Below are 18,417 nucleotides of genomic sequence, written 5' to 3'. Positions count from 1 at the left end.
ATCTCCTGCTTCGATTGAAAGTCCAGTTGAGAAAATTTTGTCAATATAGATATGTAATCCACCATTCTGAAAATAAGGCCAAGCAACACGAAAAAAATGACTGGGTGGTTGCACTTAACTTGCTAACTGTTTACTGTAGCTTGCTGTCACTAATTCTATTATTACCGTTTATTATTACAGTTAGCATAGTAATTGCGCAATCCATGGTGAGGCTCAGCCGGCTGCTGCCTCACCACTCGTCTCCACTTAGTATTTGAACGGTAAATGTGAAAATTCAGCGATTTTGAAAAAATAAATAAATGGTGAAGTTAAATGGAAAAGAACGTTAAAGTACAAATCACTATCTAAATATAACTGTTTAATTTATTTTGTCATTTGATATTTCCATGACGACAGGTGAGGCTGCCTCCCCTGACTGCACGTCACTGGTATGATTATTACATTCCTATTTTGTTCCTGTAAAAAAATAGACCAAAAAACGCAACCAGGACAGGCGCAGCAAATACATAATAGCACGACCCAACGTCACTTCCGCCCTACGTACGTCAAACATGGCGATGGTACTAAGGTCAGTATGTTTGCATTTCACAATTTTGTGACTCATTCGTGAGTTCTTGTGGATTTATGACCTATTAAACAGACGACTGGATATAGCAGCAGCACATTTGGTTGTATCGGAGTAGAAACGTTCCAGGGCGTTCCTCGTATTTATACCGGGGAGTAATAACCGCGACTTAGCTGGCTAACGTTAGCATTTGACCAAAGTGCACATTACTGCTCGTAAAAGGACGCACAATGTTTTTGTTTTCTTCTGTTACTTGTTTTACGCGACTGAATCTCACTATTTGGGCTTCGTGTCGTCACGCTCAACGTCACGTTTCTGTTTATTTCCGAGTGATTCGTCCTCGAGTGAACTAAAACTGAGCTAGCCTCATCTGCCAAAACGACCAATTTGACATAATTCACCTTTATTCATCATCATCATCATCATCATCATCATCATCATCATCATCATCATCATCGTAATACTACATTTCATGATCCGCATGCTTGTTTTGGCCAAGCTTTTATGTCGGATGCCCTTCCTGACATAACCCACTGTATTTATCCGGGCTTGGGACCGGCACAAGAAGTCTTATGTTCCTTTGTGGCTACAGAACAAGCAACTCACTCAGTAAAAGACTCCCAAACACAAAATGGTAATTGGCACAGCAGCATTCAAAAAGATGGAGGACACTGATTCGCTATGGCGACCCCTTGAAGGGAAAAGCCGAAAGGAAAAGAAGATTTGTGCCTTTCAACACTCTCAAGGACACTTTACAGTCACATGATATTTTTTCTGCGGGTGAGCAGTGGCAGCCGCACACGCCAGCGTTCACTCAACTCACTCAACCCAGAAGTAACACTTTAATAAACACCCTACAACAGATGGAAGGCAACACAAGAAGTAAGATGGGCGAAAGGTGGAAGAAATTGTCCACAGGTGGTATGAACGCAGGGAGAAAGGATAATTGAACCATAAACACGGTTGTATGAAAGGTATATAGCATGGAAGAAAACAAGGACGGGCGATAGAAAGAAAAAGGTGGGTGGGAAGTCGGATGGAAGGAAATGTATGGAGTAGGCAAGGCGTCAACCTCTAGTCCTCCAATGGCATTAACGTGCATGTTTCAATTTTTCTCCCCTCCTGCACATGTAATTCAAATGATCACAATTGTTAAAAACAATGACGGCTAAGTGAATGAAGATATGAACGTGGAAGCAATGATGAACGGTAGAAAAGAATTGAAGACTTTTACGGTCTCCACACAATGAATTGAGTGAGTTTCTCCTTTTATGTTTGATTTCATTGTTCTGTTTATTGTTGACTGTACTTTGTATTTGGAGAATTGTCTCCCAAAGTAAAGTGCCTTTTAATGAAAAGCTTGGAATCATCCCCAAGACAAAAACCATACCCGAAAAGATACAGCAAGTTCCTCATTTAGGTGTTCATGTCGCCCATTTCCTGCAGTCCGTCTTCACAAAACCAGTTTCACCTATGAATATGAAATCAGTGTCCCATGCCTATCACAAAATAGGCTGTGCAAAAACTTTGAGGAAGCCATATTCCAAAAGACTGTGAATTGTGCCAATTTGTTTCCAAGTCCACATTTTCAAGTGTCATTGTAACAACTTTTCTGCAGGACATTGGCCCGTCAGGGGTTGTGTCTCTCCAGGTCGCGCTGCAATGTCCTCTCCATCAAGCAGTACGTATAACTCATGAGCAAGTTCATGTTCAATCAATTGTAGACATGTCTTAAATATTTATTCTGACTTCAGTGTTGCCCCGATGGGAACCACCGCCAAGGAGGAGATGAACAAGTTTTGGGCCAAAAATACAAAATTGAGCCGGCCCATGTCACCGCACATTACCATTTACAAGTAAGTACAGTAATCCCTTGTTTATCGCAGTTATTGAGGACCGCGCGAAACTTTTTTTTACGTGTATGAGTACAAAAAACATTTATGAGGCTAAATTTAGTGGAACACAGTACAGTGCACAGTAAATGTTTGTTGTACAGTACAAAACTGGAATGCAATAAAGTAAGCAGTCCACTATCAACATACATATACAGTAAAGTCTCGTTATATCGATATCGGATATATCGATAGTCCCGGTTATATCGATACTATTTCTATGCACGCACGGAGAAAATTACATGCAAACAGGGTCGGATATATCGATAGTCCCGGTTATATCGATATTTTTTCGGACTCCCTTGAATATCGATATAACGAGACTTTACTGTATATATATATATATATATATATATATATATATATATATATATATATATATATATATATATATATATATATATAGTCTTCTTCTTTTCCTTTCGGGTTTTCTTTCAAGGGGTCGCCACAGCAAATCAGTGTCCTCCATCTTTAGAGGTTTGATCCGCATGTTTGTTTTGGCCAAGCTTTTACGTCGGATGCCCTTTCTGACACAACCCTCTGTATTTATCCGGGCTTGGGACCGGCACAAGAAGACATATGTCCCTTTGTGGCTACAGAACAAGCAACTCGCTCAGTAAAAGGATCCCAAACATAATATTGAAAGGTACACTCCTCGTCTTTCTTGATGCAAAGCACCGTAGATTCATTGATATTGCAATGGCGTGCAACAGTGGCATAACTTTCGCCTTCCCTCAGTTTGTCAAATAATTTTATTTTTTCACTCAGTCATCATTTTCCCTTTTTTTGGGGTTCACTGTATGATTTTGAAGGCTGCACAGTAATGCCCCAAAATGGTTGAATAAATTAAAAAATAACAACAGTAAATCTAATGAATTCTGTATGCTGCTCTCTGTGTGCCCGCTGTTTTACAGCACTGTCGTGACTTTCGTGGCCGTTTGCGACCTTTTTTTTAGGTTTGAAAAAAAATCTGCCATGCATCAGGAGCCGCAATAATCGAGCCGCCAAGTAAAGGATTACTGTCGTATGCACCATGCCGTGTCAAGATTTCTTCACTAAATAATGGGAATGTGAATTAGTTATTCAACATGTGATATAATTTATTAAATTGGCATTTATGATGCATTGTAAGCGTATTTTATCATTATTTCATGACCGATGTGTATTTTTCACATTTTGAATGTGAATTAGTCATCTTGTAACGCTATTTTGTTCCATTTATCCATCTTTAAAACTTACTTAAAAATGTTTTTTTATTATTTTATTCTCCTGAGAGTGATTATTTTATGTTGTAACTTTTTTTGGTAATCTTTTTTTTGTTGATGAAATTGTCGATGAATTCTGTTTTTGTTTCGTTTTCGTGTGGAAATAAAATATTAGTGACGAAATGAATGACGAACAATTTTAGTTGACATAAATACTGCCAACTGTAATTTGTATGCAGCTGGAATAGTCATTCATTTTTATAGATACAGTACTTTTGAAATTGCTACTATCTGACCTACAGATTACTTTACTCTTTGCTGTGGCGACCCCTTCTTTTCCTTTCGGCTTTTCCCTTCAAGGGGTCGCCACAGCAAATCAGTGTCCTCCATCTTTAGAGGTTTGATCCGCATGTTTGTTTTGGCCAAACTTTTACGTCGGATGCCCTTCCTGACACAACCCTCTGTATTTATCCGGGCTTGGGACCGGCACAAGAAGACATATGTCCCTTTTTTACTTTTACTATTGCAGTGTTATTCATGTTTTGTGTGTGTGTGTGTGTGTGTGTGTGTGTGTGTGCTTTTATTCCAGATGGTCTGTCCCTATGATGATGTCGATCACACACCGGGGAACTGGAGTCGGCCTCAGTGGAGGTATCTTTTTTTCCCATTCTGTTCTCACGTGCTTACTTGAGTCATGTCAAAACTACCACTCAATTGACACCCCCAAAATAAGCCACTGCATTAATTCCCCATGTTGTTGGCCATTGATCATTATAGGCAAGAGTCCTCAAAATAAAGTGCCTTGTATATGTTTCCCTGCAAAACCGAGTCACAGACTAAAACAGCCTGTAGTGGAGCAGCAGCCCAAGCAGCATCGCGTTGATCTCTGCCCGAGCTGGATTCCTTTTGATTTGCATGCTGATGAATTCTGAAAAAGGTCACCGAGCTCATCTGCCAATTGGAGAGACAAATTCACCCGGCGAGCGCTCGCCTAGCCGTCACAGAGCAAACACAGAAAAACAACCTTTGATGAAAGCGCCTGAAGACATCTGCTTTGTCAACGGCGGCGTTGACGTCATCAAATCTCAGCTATTGATTTTGTGATGCATTTTCCTTTTCCTTTCAAATACCACCCCGAAATAAGTCTGAATCACAAAATTTGTAATCAAGGCCATATCCAACTGAACGGTGAAGAATTATTATTATTATTATTATTATTATTATTATTATTATATTGTATTTTAATTTTTTTTAACTATTCACACTTAGTGAGGTTCGTGAGATACAGACTTAAATCCGTAATTATATATGGAATGTTTTTGAAGAGAGAAATCTTAAGCCTCTGGGGTTTTCCCCGCTTTTCATCTCTCAAAATCAGATTTTAATATCATCCATCTATGCTACTCTTGATCCCTACCCTTTAAATAAATACTTCAAAACTTACAATTACATTCTCAAAGCTTAATATTGATGAACAAAGCATAACATTTTCCTCATATCACTATAATCTTATAATCATTAAAATAATTACATTTTAAAAAAGTGAAGAAAAAGACGTAACATAAAAAAAGCCTTTGGCCTCATCTCGCTTATTTTTTCTGTGAATGAGAACATTTTAAAAAGAAACACCAAAAACATTTCCTGTAGTTGGGAACATTTCCCCAACTTTAAATGTGTAATTAGATTAGAAGAATACTAATTAAATCACAAGATCATTTTTGTCTTTAAATGAATACCTAAATCCCTTACTCAACATTTATTTCCCATAAGAAACCATTAAAAATGAGAAGAATCCGTTTCCAGGTGCCCATAAAAGATAATTTTTTTACTAAATAAGCCTTAAAACTACACATAATATACCTTATTTTATGTATAATAAATGTGCTATTGTATTATAATTAAAGAAATACACTATACTGTATAATAAAGTCATTTTATTTACCTTTGTGATGGTCGTTGATGGCTTGATGGAATGGAGTGGGAGGAGGAGGGAGGGAGTTACTGTTTGGAAGGAGTGTCCCCTGCTTGCTGCTTTTCATTAATCCAAATCAACAGACGTTTTTCAACTTCTCCTATTGCATGAGACTGGTGCTTAGACAACACAGAAACACCCATAGCCACATGTAGCAATGGTCAACTTAGCATACTGGTACTGGGACGCTAAATCACACAAACGCACACCTCGATCGTGTTTTTTGATGATCTTCTTCTGTTCGACCGTAATTTTCTTTTGTGTCCTCTTCGGCTTAACACTGGCCTGTGGTGGAGTCTTTTTCGGTCAAAAAAAGCAAAAGTATCCACTCGATAACAAACCACGTCTGCACTGAGTGCACTGAAAGAAAGTGGGTGTAGAAAGCTAATGCGCCCGCCACAGTGGCGCTGTTCGACCGTGTGCTTTGGTGTTCTTCCGCCGAAAACTAGTCCGCCAACCATTGTCGCGCTCCGTGTGTTTCCTGAAAAGTAGTTCGTATGCCAAGAATATATTCTTGCGAATGTAATGTTCGTCAGGCGAAAAGTCTGTAAGCTAAAGTGTTCGTAAGCTGAGGTATCACTGTATTACTGTACAGTGTATTATCCCCGACACCCACACAACGGAAAAGATAATGAAAACATTTTCAATATACATTGTATAGTTTTCACACGTAGGTCTTCTCACAAAGCACAATGTCACAGGGTGACACATATCGATCTGCAGCTCATTTTCCTCCTCAATGAATTGTTCAGACAGCACTTGATTGTATTGTGATCAATAAAGCGTCTGTCTAATTTGTCCCAACAGCCATTTCCGCCTTTGCCGTGGCCGCTCTGCTTCTGCCCGGTAGTTACCCACACTACCTGGATCTCATCCATTCGCTCCCCGTCGGCCCCTTTCTCATTGGCCTGGCCAAAGTGGGCATTGCTTTCCCTGTGTCCTACCACACCTTCAATGGGATCCGCCATTTGGTAAGAAATTCAGCACATTACTAAGAAACCTATTATGGGATTTAGCAAGCCGTTCATTATTCCCCCAACGTTTATTATGTTAGACATAGTGTAAACTGAATGTATACTCTTTTCAAAATCTAACCATCATGCTCCATCATGACCAAGTCACCAACAGATTGAATAATTTAAGCAAATTTATTACAATGAAAAACCTTCAGTATAAGACAACACAGTACCGTATTTTCCGATGTATAAGTCACACCCAAGAGCCTTGATTTTCTTAAGATGACCTTACATCTTATATGCAGGTGTGCCTTATATGTGAAGTAATGTTGAGCCAAGCAATGTCTCGCAACAACTGTCAGCAGTTATGGACTCCATTTCCCTCTGTAGAAGAGGTAGTGAGTAACCCGAGGCCTCTACTGTTGCACCTTATAATGTGATTTGTCTGATATTTGAAAAACTTGTATGTATTGATATATTATATTTGGGAAAGTTGTTTTTTCATTCATTGAAGGTGCACCTTATACCCCGGTGCACTTTATACACCGGGAAATACGGTCTTGATGCTTTTTTTCTTCTGCTGGTATTAGGGAATCATGAAGAGTTCCATTTAACAGTTACTGTTAATAACCTTCAGGCTTCAACGAGAAAGGAAAAAAAAACAGGGAAAGGCCTACAGCACAGGTGTCAAAGTCAAGGCCCGGGGGCCAAATCCTGCCCTCCACATCATTTTATTCGGCTTGCAAAAACAAATCAAGCGCCAAGTGCCATGATACTTGCTAAAGTCCGAACCAAAATTTCAAATTGTCCCATGTAAACCACAATAACAGTCATTCTTCAGATTTGAAATCTAGTTATTCATTAATTTGTTGTGCGCTCTGTGTGTAATATGTGGAGGGAATTAAACATTCTAATGGCTTCCTCAAATTCATAACAACCCCCCGAGAGGAAACCGTAACTACAATGTGACCCGTGGGGAAAAATGACTTTAACACCCTTGGCCTACAGGAAATGCTGAAAATTATTTTCAGTTAAAATGTGGCACTGGAAACAGTTACAGATGTGTGGTGACTCCAATTTAACAGGAGTTGGAATGCAATTGGTTCAGTTGAAGAGAGTGTGCTCACTTGTGCAACCACTTATTCATGGTTGATTTTTATAGCTGCACTTTTAGAAAATCTCAATTTAATTTTATTGGTTTCCAAACACAAAAATGGTGTCAATGATTTATTGAGTGCTTACTTTTTGGCACAGGTAAAAACTTAGTATATAAAAAGGGTAGTGTCATAATTACACCTTTATTATGCATATTTTGTTTCAAATCCATTACGTCTAAGCTGCCTGGTACCGAATAGTCTTCGATTGGTGACCTGTGCACTAGACTTGACTTCATAAAGCGACACCATCCCAAAGAGATCTCGATTCAAAGCACCAATGCTCTCTTTTGATTTGCACTGCTGCTAAATCATTTTATCTGACGCGGCTACACGAACGGTAAACAGTTTCTCGAATTTCAAGTTAATGCATCGCCGAGCGCAGTCATTTTCCAGACACTCGTGCATATCCCTCCATACACTCGTATATCTCTTGAATAGATAAAAAGCCAGACACTTTGATAAATTACGCTTGTGCTCTTCTAATGCACCCAAAGCTTGAATGGGGCTTTTTGTGTTAAATTATTGCTAAAATGGTCCGCTATCTTTCAGGGCAGCGCAGTGCTCGTGCAAAGTGGATAAAGCCTCATTTCAATAAAACCATCCACATTGTTGCAAAACGGGGAGATTCCAAATTTGCAGTCTATTTATACCATGCAGTTTTATAATCTGTTGTGCGTGTGTGTCAGACTCTTTCCAATGAATACTTTGACTTTTGCGAGGCATTTTGTTTTTCGTGTTCATCCTATATCTATCATATTTCCCATTTTTACCAAATCTACTCCCCAGGTTTAAATAAAATCCGGTCAGAATGGTTTGCATTTTTTCGCCAATCGACATGTGAAAATACAACAAATGGCTGCCGTGAAAAGCATCACCGATATCAACAGTCAATTATTTTTACCAAAATGAAAGAAAATGTCTTGGTGACAAATGTGTAAATAAGAAGGCGATGTCTCTCATTTTCAATTTTTTTTGTCATTTTGAAGTTAAAAGAAGTTATCCACTGGATGTAAAAACATATATTTTTTTAGCTGATAAATCGAGCTGTGAATGATCTTGCTTTAAAATTGTATTTGAAAACTATCTCAAAATTCTGTATCTGCATTAAAAAAAAAAAAAAATCTTCCGGTTATTAACTCATTCACTGCCAGACGATGGGCAAAAATGTATCCACTCCAGTGCCAGGGTTTTTGTCATTTTCACTCAAATTGCAGGACCCACAGAATATTGAGGTTTAGAACTACATAAACATTCAATGCAGCGTAAGAAACCTTTGGCTCTTCTTCATCAAAACTTCATCAAAGTTTATTTCGAGCTTACTTGGTTGTAGAGTTATCTACATTGAAAGTGGGGGCGTTTGTACAAAAGGTAAATGTTGCCCCCCCTCCTGTGGGAGGGAAAAACATAGCCAGAGGTCTGATCAGCGCTTTGTCGGCATACTACCCGCAATAAAAAAACAAAACCCAAACAAGTTCGGGAATGGCGCTCCACGTCATGCTTTTCAACTACCGAATAAATTCGGGAATGGAAGTGAATGAGTTAAAAAGCAAATCATGGTGACATTTAAAAAGATAAAAATGAATCCCCAGCCGGGGTTTTCTCTCTCAGAATGACTTTGCATCCACTTGCGCTTAAATGATAGACAAGAAAATTTCTATTATTATAGTTTATTTACAGCTAATGCAAAAACAAATGCTTTCTCATCGAGGCAAACAAAATGTCCCTTTTGTCACAACATGAATATGAGCCTGAAAAATGTAATTTCTAAAATGGTCAACAAATTAGTGTCATAAAATGAGCCAGCGAACTCCATTGCTGATACCTACCGTATTTTCTGCGCACCGGAATATAAAGTGCATCCCCAACGAATGGTGTATTTTCCATATATAAGGCGCACCGACCTTCAATGAATGACAAATGTTTTTCAAATACAGTAAAGTCTCGTTATATCGATATCGGATATATCGATAGTCCCGGTTATATCGATACTATTTCTATGCACGCACGGAGAAAATTACATGCAAACAGGGTCGGATATATCGATAGTCCCGGTTATATCGATATTTTTTCGGACTCCCTTGAATATCGATATAACAAGACTTTACTGTATAACATAAAAATGCATAAACATTTCCAAATATAAGGCACACCACATTATAAGGTGCTTTTAGTAGAGGCTGGGGCTACGCACCACTTCCTCTACGGGGGCAAATGGAGTCAGTGGCTGCTGACAGCCGCTGCGAGACCTGTTGTGGCTCAATATGACTTCACATGTCAAGGCTTTTGGGTGCGCCTTATACACCGGAAAATACAGTACCTTGGATCAAATGTTTTCAACGTGGGGACAATTCCGGTAGTTGCGAAGCCCTTCTTACAAGTTTTTGTTCATTAGAAGAAACGACTCAATGTCACCTGCTACCTTACTTCTTTTGTTTCTCTTCTCTCTGTGCACTGTGCGGTGATGTTGAGGCGTGACTTCAAGTGCATGTTTTTCATCTTGCCCGGAAATGTTTGTTCTATCCGGTATTGACTCCGTTATCATTATTTCCATGATCAGTTCTCTCCTTTTTTCCCGTCTCTTTCCCACCCCATCACCTATTTCTCTTTTCTCTACCACCTCCTTTCTTCTCCCAAAATTTAAGTGTTGGGATGTCGGCAAAGGCTTCAAAATTCCTGAGGTATACCGCAGTGGCTACACCGTGATTGGACTGTCCATCATCGCCACCATCGCCACTGTCACGCTCCTGTGAGCTCACTCTGCCGAGTCTAAGTGCATTGTGGGAATGTTGCTTTTGTGTCTATGTTATGCAGATTAAATAAAAATAAAGGATTCTATATATATTTAGAGGTGTTGTTTTTTTAACAATAATGCAGCGTCACTTTTTTTTATACCTCAGAATGGAACCATGGGACTTGTTTTCAAAAACTCTGTTTTTGAACTTCCATTAGATTTTGGCGACTTTCTCCAAATGGGCCTGAATTTGTTTTCGATTCACAACAGGACAAATATTTGTCATTGTGACCTTCGTCTGAAGCACCTGGTGGAAAATGAGCTTGCGAGCATGTCTGAAATTCTGAGGTCGTTATTATGTTGGTTTATTTTTTGTTGCAAATTTATCCTGCACCAGCCATTTTAAAAGAATGCACTTCAACCCTTATAACTTTCAACTCAAACCGCAAAGAATATTACGCTAAATTTACTGCACCATTTCTTCAACTAGTGCACCCCCCGCTTAAAAAACATTGCATTGAGCTTCCTTGTGACCCCATTTATGGAAGGTGAGGTGTTCGTGTTAACTGCAGCTTTTTTAAAAGCTGCAGATAGCCCGACTTAACCTTTTAAAATGTCTCCTCTTACGTAACCTGTCCTTTTTTTGCTCTCTGACGTTAGCGTCTCTAATTGCTTTTCTTAAACGCTCACGACTTGTGTGTGTCAGCCAGCCAGACAGACAGCCATTCATATTTTAGCTTGTATTGGTTGCCGTGTCTGCTGGTGTGTATGTTTGAGTGTGTGTGTGTGTGTGTGTGTGTGTGTGTGTGTGTGTGTGTGTGTGTGTGTGTGTGTGTGTGTGTGTGTGTGTGTGTGTGTGTGTGTGTGTGTGTGTGTGCGCGTGCGTGTGTGTGTGTGTGTGTGTGTGTGTGTGTGTGTGTGTGTGTGTGTGTGTGTGTGTGTGCATGCACGTGTGTGTTGATTTCCAGTCTTTTTCAAGATGTAGGTGTAGTGAGATCAGGCTGCCTGCTTTGCCACCCATGTGTGCCCGAGGGTGGGGTCGGACCTCCCGTCGGGGCAGCTCACATATGAGCCACTCTTTGCTTTGCTTTACCGGGCAGGTGTCATGGCTGCTCTGGCTCGAACACCGGTGCCGTTGGTGATTACAAGAAAAACACAACATAAATGGAACGCTTCCCTCCACCAGGGAGGTGATGTTTGATTTTGAGTCAAACCTCAACTATCCCCCAAGATGCAAGGTCGGCCACATTACACTCATCTAGGAACTTTTTGTGATACGTAGACAGATTATTGAACTGAACACAACAGAGCTTTTGGAGCACTTAGCTTTTGGACCAACTGCCCAGCTTAGTTTATTTAAAGGTACAGATGTACAGTTGGCAGCACAAGTACTGTATTTTAAATGAAGGAAAAGGACTATAGCACAGGTGTCAAAGTCAAGCCCCGGGGGCCAAATCTGGCCCGCCACATTGTTTTATTTGGCCCACAAAAGCAAATCAAGCATGTCAAGTGCCATGATGCAGGGTGATCACCCTGCGCCTTATACGATGGTGCGCCTTATATGTGAAGTCATATCTAGCCACAACAGGTGTCACAACGACTGTCAGTGGCCAGTGACTCCATTTCCCCCTGTAGAAGAAGTCGTGTGTCACCCTAGCCTCTATTGTAGCGCCTTGTAATGTGGCGTGCCTTTTATTTGGAAAACGTTTATATATTTATATATTGTATTTGGAAAACTTTTTGTATTCATTGAAGGTGCGCCTTATGTTAGAATCAGCGCTACTAGTATTAAATTTGAGTTATTCTGGGTTGAGTGAACGCTGGCGTGTTTGGCTGCCGCTGCTCACCCAAAGAAAAAAAATTATCCCGTGACTATAAAGTGACCTTGAGAGTTTTTAAAGGTGCTTAGAAATTAAAAGTATTATTATGATTATGATTATTATTAATATTATTATAGTCCGGTGCACTTTATATATGGAAAAGGTTTTAAAATACATAATTCATTGGGGGTGCGCCTTATACATCGGAAATTACTGTTGTTGTTGTTTTTTTTTTTTTTTTTTTTTTTTTTTTTTTTCCCTGACTAAAAGTAGCCCCTCTCCTTGCTTCAACATCGCTGCTTGGCACCTACAGTAAATGCCACAAAACGGCCCCAAAGCAATTATTTTACACTGGATGGGGATTTAGGTTCATCTATCAGTAAGTCATGCCCGACAGTCCCTCCAAAAAGTCAGTGAATAGGTGAATTTGCAAATGTTCGAGATACAAATATGCCCGCCTTATAGTCCCATGCGCCTTATGCATGGAAAAAGTTGGAACATACAGCATTCATTGGGGGTGCGCCTTATATTCCGGTGCACTTTATCAGAATCAGAAAACCTTTATTCGTCCCACAATGGGGAAATTTGCAGTCCACAGCAGCAATTTGAAAGGGGATTGGGTGGAGGGTGAAAGGATAGAAAACAAGATATTCTAAGCATAACAAAATAAAAAGGTCAACTGTATACTGTGCAAATGTAAATGTGCAAAGCCCTTTCATAAAAAAACTGTACATAGTGCAAGTATCAAGAAAGGCATATTGATATATTGCATCAACCCATATTTACAAATATCCCGTTTTTTTCACGTGATCATCGAGAATTGCAAAGCCTGACAGCAGTTGGTAGGAACGAGCGGCGGTACCACTCCTTGCAGCGCGGGTGTAATAGTCTATGGCTGAAGGAGCTACCCAGTGCTACCAGGGTGGGCAGGAGGGGGTGGGAGGGGCTGTCCATCATAGCTTTTAGTTTAGCTAGCATCCGTCTGTTGCCCACCTCCTCCAGAGAGTCCAGTGAGCAGCCCAGGACGGCACTGGCCCTCTTGACAAAGCGCTCCAGTCTTTTCCTTTCCCGGGTGGTGATGCTGCCTGACCAGCAGACAATTCCATAAAAGATGGCTGAAGCCACCACAGAGTCATAGAAAGTATTTAGGAGTGACCCCTGAACTCCAAAAGACCTCAGTTTCCTGAGTAGGAAGAGGCGACTCTGTCCCTTTTTGAATAGGGCATCCGTGTTTGTAGTCCAGTCCAGTTTATTGTTGAGAGGATCCAGTTTATTGTTGAGAATACGGAAACTACGGTATTCACCAGTGACGTGCAGTCAGGGGAGGCAGGTGAGGCTGTGCCTCACCTGTCATCATGGAAATATCAAATGACAAAATAAATTAAACTGTTATATGTATTTAGTGATTTGTACTTTAACGTTCTTTTCCATTTAACTTCACCATTTTTGGTTTTTTTTCTTCAAAATCGCTGAATTTTCACATTTACCGTTCAAATACTAAGTGGAGATGAGCGGTGAGGCAGCAGCCGGCTGAGCCTCACCATAGATTGCACAATCACTATGCTAACTGTGCTGGCTTGCTCTGCAGTGAAACCGAATTGCTGTCCCTCTGCATATCACTATTAAAGTGTTCAAAAGCTTTTAGTATATGAACTAAATTTCTACATTTTAGCTGCTGTATATAATGTACAGTCACTGTACATTATAAACGCTACTACAGTGTTTATTTTATTTTTATCAAAACTGTGCAGAGGTGAGGCACACAGTTCTCCTGCCTCATGACATGCGCCGGTGATTACAGATTCTTCTTGCGACTCCTCGGCTGCAGAATAATAGAATTAGTGACAGCAAGCTACAGTAAAAGGTTAGCAAGTTAAGTGCAACCATCCAGTCATTTTTTCGTGTTGCTTGGCCTTATTTTCAGAATGGTGGATTAAATATCTAAATTGAAAGAATTTTCTAAACTGGATTTTCAATCGAAGCAGGAGATAATAATTAAAGGAAAACCAACACCGGAATGTATAGCTCACAAACGGTGAGGGATGAATGTAAATCTCCTGGACAGCTTTTCAGCGTTTTGGCCAAGAAGGATCTCATTGAAACTATTCCTGAAGCGACAAAGTTGCTCCAGCTCGTGCTCACTGTTCCAGCTACTACATCACTGGAGCGGTCATTCTCAGCACAAAAGACTAAAAACATACAGTCAGAACAAGACTGATCAAGGACGACTTTCTTCACTGGCAGTGATCTCCATTGAGACAGAGAGACTTGGACTTCATTTATAACTAAAGGCAACACGATAATAAAGGTAACACGATAATAACGTTTTCTTTTTTTCTATGCTACAGTTTGTATACAGTATATAAAGAATGCTGACATGACAATTGAAACAAAACACGTTAACTGTTGCCAATCAAATGGTGAATAAGCTACTCTGTGGAGTTCATATGTTTGGAAATCTGACTGTTGACGTCAGTGCCTCACCAGCCATGAACCTCACAGCACGTCACTGGTATACACATGCACTTTATTTTCTCACTTACACAAAACCAGATTGAATTTTCCGTGTTCTAATATTTTCTATCTTCTTCCATTGTTCTAATATTATAATGACCAAATGTATCTCTTTGCTAGAGAAGAGCCACATTCTGCACTACTGATTTTTTCCCTACATTTTGGTGATCTGTAATCTTGACAGTTACACAGACACCTCCGCACAAGTTCTTTACATAATTTGTAAAATCACTTCAAATGACTTCTACTGAGCTTATTTTACAAAGATTCCACCATGTATAGCTATATTTTACGTTTTAAGACTCGCGCTGAATATTCAGGAAGTCTTGTTTTCGAGTTGATGACGATCCCCTACGTGAAGTTACTTTTGGAATGCCCCTGACCGAGAAAGCGACACACAAAGCATTTTGCGGTTCTTTGTTTGGTCTGAAAACTTTGTGTTGATCCATGTTGATGGCGAAATTAGAAGGAAAACATAAATAACGCGATGGTGAATCGTGGTGTGTGGCACCAAGACTACTATTTGATACAAGGTGACACAAATTCCCAGCAGACAAATCAGCCCATTTCCAACGAAGCTAGGGCGCTATCTTGTGCATTTTCTGGGACACTACATGCTGTCATTGATGGCTCGAATTGATATGGGAGGACTCCTTTAATCGATTGCAAACTTTTATGCTTTCCTCTTCAGAACTATTTGAATCATATTCATAACTGGATGAGTAACAAGAAAGCATCTTCTCCGAATCTGAACTCTTTGAGCCCATTGTTTTGTTTCTTGAGCAAGGCAAGACGACTTGGCGTGGTATCACGAACTGGGGGCGGGACTTTCTGAAAATCACCAGTTTCGAGCTGATTTGGGGCAGATTTTGGACACTTGAAGTCAGTTTTATTGGTGTTTTTCATTTGACTAAAAATATCAGCCTGTGTGTTTTGGGTATTTTAGATGCCATAAAACGTTTTTCTGATGTTAGTTAGGAAACAAAAAAAAATGTGTTGGTTGTCCTTTAAGTTATTTGCTCGATTTAAGATCATAATATTGCCAGCCTACCTCAAGCGTCAACAATATTGTTTCCCATGATAGTTTTGGGGGGGAAATATATTGTCCTAAACACGCACTCTTTGTGATGATAAGCAGATCAGAAAATGGATGGAAGGATATTATTAGGATACTAAAAACTGTATTGGGACCGGCATACATGTGTGACTTCTGCCCAGTTCTGACTTTGAAGAAAGTAATGGCATTCATTGGGTCTTTAACAAAACAGTCAAACCTCACTTTTTGAACGTCTGTGTTCTCGACCAAACATTTTTTTATGTCCTGGTTTACAACCAAAAATCTGTACTTGACCAAACTGAGCGCACTTGAATACACCTCTCGACTCCCCTCTGCTTCCTTATGTGTCACTTCCTTGCATCGAGTTTCATTGTGACAGACGCGTTATCCTCGTGTAACGTTCCATTGTGAGCAGGCGTGTTTGTATTGTTCAATCATGATTTAAGAAATGCAGACATTGATTACATTGATTATAAAGGCAAATGTTTCGGTTTTCGACCAAATCAGTTTTCAAACATGTTTCCGGAACGGATTATGGTCGAAAATGGCTCAATGCCATTCTTCAGGCATTGGGGAAAAAAAGTAAATTCGGTAATCCTAATTGACCTCAAGCCTGATTTCATGTCACACATTTTTTTTAAACTTGTTTATGAAAGCTTCTCGTTTCAAGCTGAGATGAGGTCGTTATCTCATGAGCGTTATTTGTTTCTCTACTCGCTATAGTTTCCAATCTCGTGTCAGTTTAGATGTGTTGTTTGTCAAGAACCACACAGAGTGCGGCCAGCCGTGGAGCCTGTTAGCTTCTCCCAAATTGCTTTATCTGTGCGTTAGCGGCTGTTCTGTCAGCTCGTATTTTGGACTTGGAAGCTTGAGAAAAAAAATGTCACCGAATACACAATTAATACACATGATTACACACGCTGTACAATTACTGGCACCGCGTGGGTTTTTGTTGTTGTTTTTTTGTTTGTTTGTTTTGATTGTGATAATCAAGTCCGCAGCAACCAGTTCTGTCTATTACCACAATTTTTGTTGTTGCCAAGTGAAGGTAATGAACGTGCAGTTTCCATTTTTGGCTTGGTGCTGTTTTGGTGTCTGCTTCTTTTAATCTTGCCTTCCAGGGAGATGAAACAGGAGGCAAATTAGATTTTAAATTGATTTTTTTTTTTGTGGCTTCAGTATACCTCGGTGGTACCTCGGTTCTCGAACGCCTCACAGTTCGAACAAATCAGTGTTCGAACAAAATATTCGAGATATTCTTGCTTCGCAGTTCGAACACCAATCGGGGTTCGAACGCCGGTACAGCGCGTGAGTGCGTACGCGAGGGTTGGGTGTTGAGCGGCGTACGGGTGTATCGCTCTCTCCGTGACCAACTGTTGTCGCTAGCGGACGTGCTGCGTTTTGCTCTAGTGTTTAATATAGGTGTACGAAGAGTTTTAGCCCCTAATCATGCCTCCAAAGAAAGTAAGTGCTGCTTACAGTGACAAAAGAAAAGTAGTGCGTATAACTATTGCATTTAAGAAATACAGTAAAGTCTCGTTATATCGATATTCAAGGGAGTCCGAAAAAATATCGATATAACCGGGACTATCGATATATCCGACCCTGTTTGCATGTAATTTTCTCCGTGCGTGCATAGAAATAGTATCGATATAACCGGGACTATCGATATATCCGATATCGATATAACGAGACTTTACTGTAATCGCAAAATATGAAGGAGGTGTGCGAGTGTCTGATCTGGCGAGGGAATACAGCATGGCGAAATCTACGTTCAGTACGATATTAAAGAATAAGGAGGCTGAGAAATCTAGTGATGTGACTGTGGGGGTGAGAGCAAGTGTCATTGGATAGATATTTTAAGAGAAAAGAACATCCTGTAGCCGAGTCATCCGAAGCTGTCACGTTCCGAGCGAGAGTGACGGCAGATGACTCGTCGGAACGTAGTGGAATGTTTGGGATCCCAAAGCAGACACGTACTAACCAAGCAGGATGTTTATTCATAAATAAAAGAAAACACGGCGAGTAAGAAGGCAAGGGGTGATCCGACCCGCTTACTACGCCAAAAAGCAAATGGCACACGAGGGTGCAAAGTTACGCAATCCCGGAAGATGACATAAATTTACGGGACGCGGGGAAAATACTTCGGACCGGATACACTTGCGCATCGAAGGAAGAGTCCAGGTACGGTGGCGAGTTGAGTTGATCATCCGTCATTGGCGCGGTGATCGCGAACCGTATAAATGCCCCGTGTTCGTGATTAGAGAATTGACAGCAGGTGGAGAACGGCCGGGAGAGGCAGCCCCGCCCCCCCGCTGTCAACTCGCAAGTGACAAGAGCAAAGAGATGGTTTCGGTGTTCGAAAAAAAAATCGCTTTTCCAACAGGGTCCTGGAACGAATTATGGTCGAGAACCGAGGTACCACTGTACTTCCTTGCAACTCAATACTGTTAAACTCAAGCTGTTACAATGTGGGATTGCGTTGTAGGTTTTTTTGTTTGTTTGCTTGTTTGTTTTTTGTTTGTGTGCATTTGTAGCTGTGCAACAG

At 40.3% G+C, this 18,417-nt stretch overlaps 1 protein-coding gene across 2 annotated transcripts; it reads left to right on the top strand.

Moving 5' to 3' along the window:
* The first annotated feature begins 490 nt into the window (after positions 1 to 490).
* On the top strand, positions 491 to 11,742 carry sdhc (succinate dehydrogenase complex, subunit C, integral membrane protein). Of its 2 annotated transcripts, none has more exons than XM_089008914.1 (6): positions 491 to 568; positions 2,184 to 2,246; positions 2,320 to 2,421; positions 4,252 to 4,313; positions 6,442 to 6,605; positions 11,579 to 11,742. In XM_089008914.1, exons 1-6 carry the CDS (start codon positions 552 to 554, stop codon positions 11,618 to 11,620), a joined length of 450 nt encoding a protein of 149 aa, XP_088865040.1. In that variant the 5' UTR covers positions 491 to 551; the 3' UTR covers positions 11,621 to 11,742. The 2 variants fall into 2 exon arrangements, with proteins under 2 accessions (XP_088865040.1, XP_088865038.1); XM_089008912.1 differs by lacking the exon at positions 11,579 to 11,742 and adding an exon at positions 10,390 to 10,592 and having other exon boundaries at positions 492 to 568.
* Positions 11,743 to 18,417: the final 6,675 nt, after the last annotated feature.

This window comes from Hippocampus bargibanti, linkage group LG11 (assembly GCF_051943395.1).
Source record: "Hippocampus bargibanti isolate YZ-2025 linkage group LG11, ASM5194339v1, whole genome shotgun sequence".
In the NCBI taxonomy this organism is placed as follows: Eukaryota; Metazoa; Chordata; class Actinopteri; order Syngnathiformes; family Syngnathidae; genus Hippocampus; species Hippocampus bargibanti.
This window is presented reverse-complemented; position numbering and strand designations above follow the sequence as displayed.

Excerpts from the sequence above, each read along its gene's own strand:
- sdhc (XM_089008912.1), top strand. Across the intron at positions 2,247-2,319 it reads AATGTCCTCTCCATCAAGCA|TGTTGCCCCGATGGGAACCA; the intron begins GTACGTATAACT and ends TTCTGACTTCAG. Across the intron at positions 2,422-4,251 it reads CCGCACATTACCATTTACAA|ATGGTCTGTCCCTATGATGA; the intron begins GTAAGTACAGTA and ends CTTTTATTCCAG.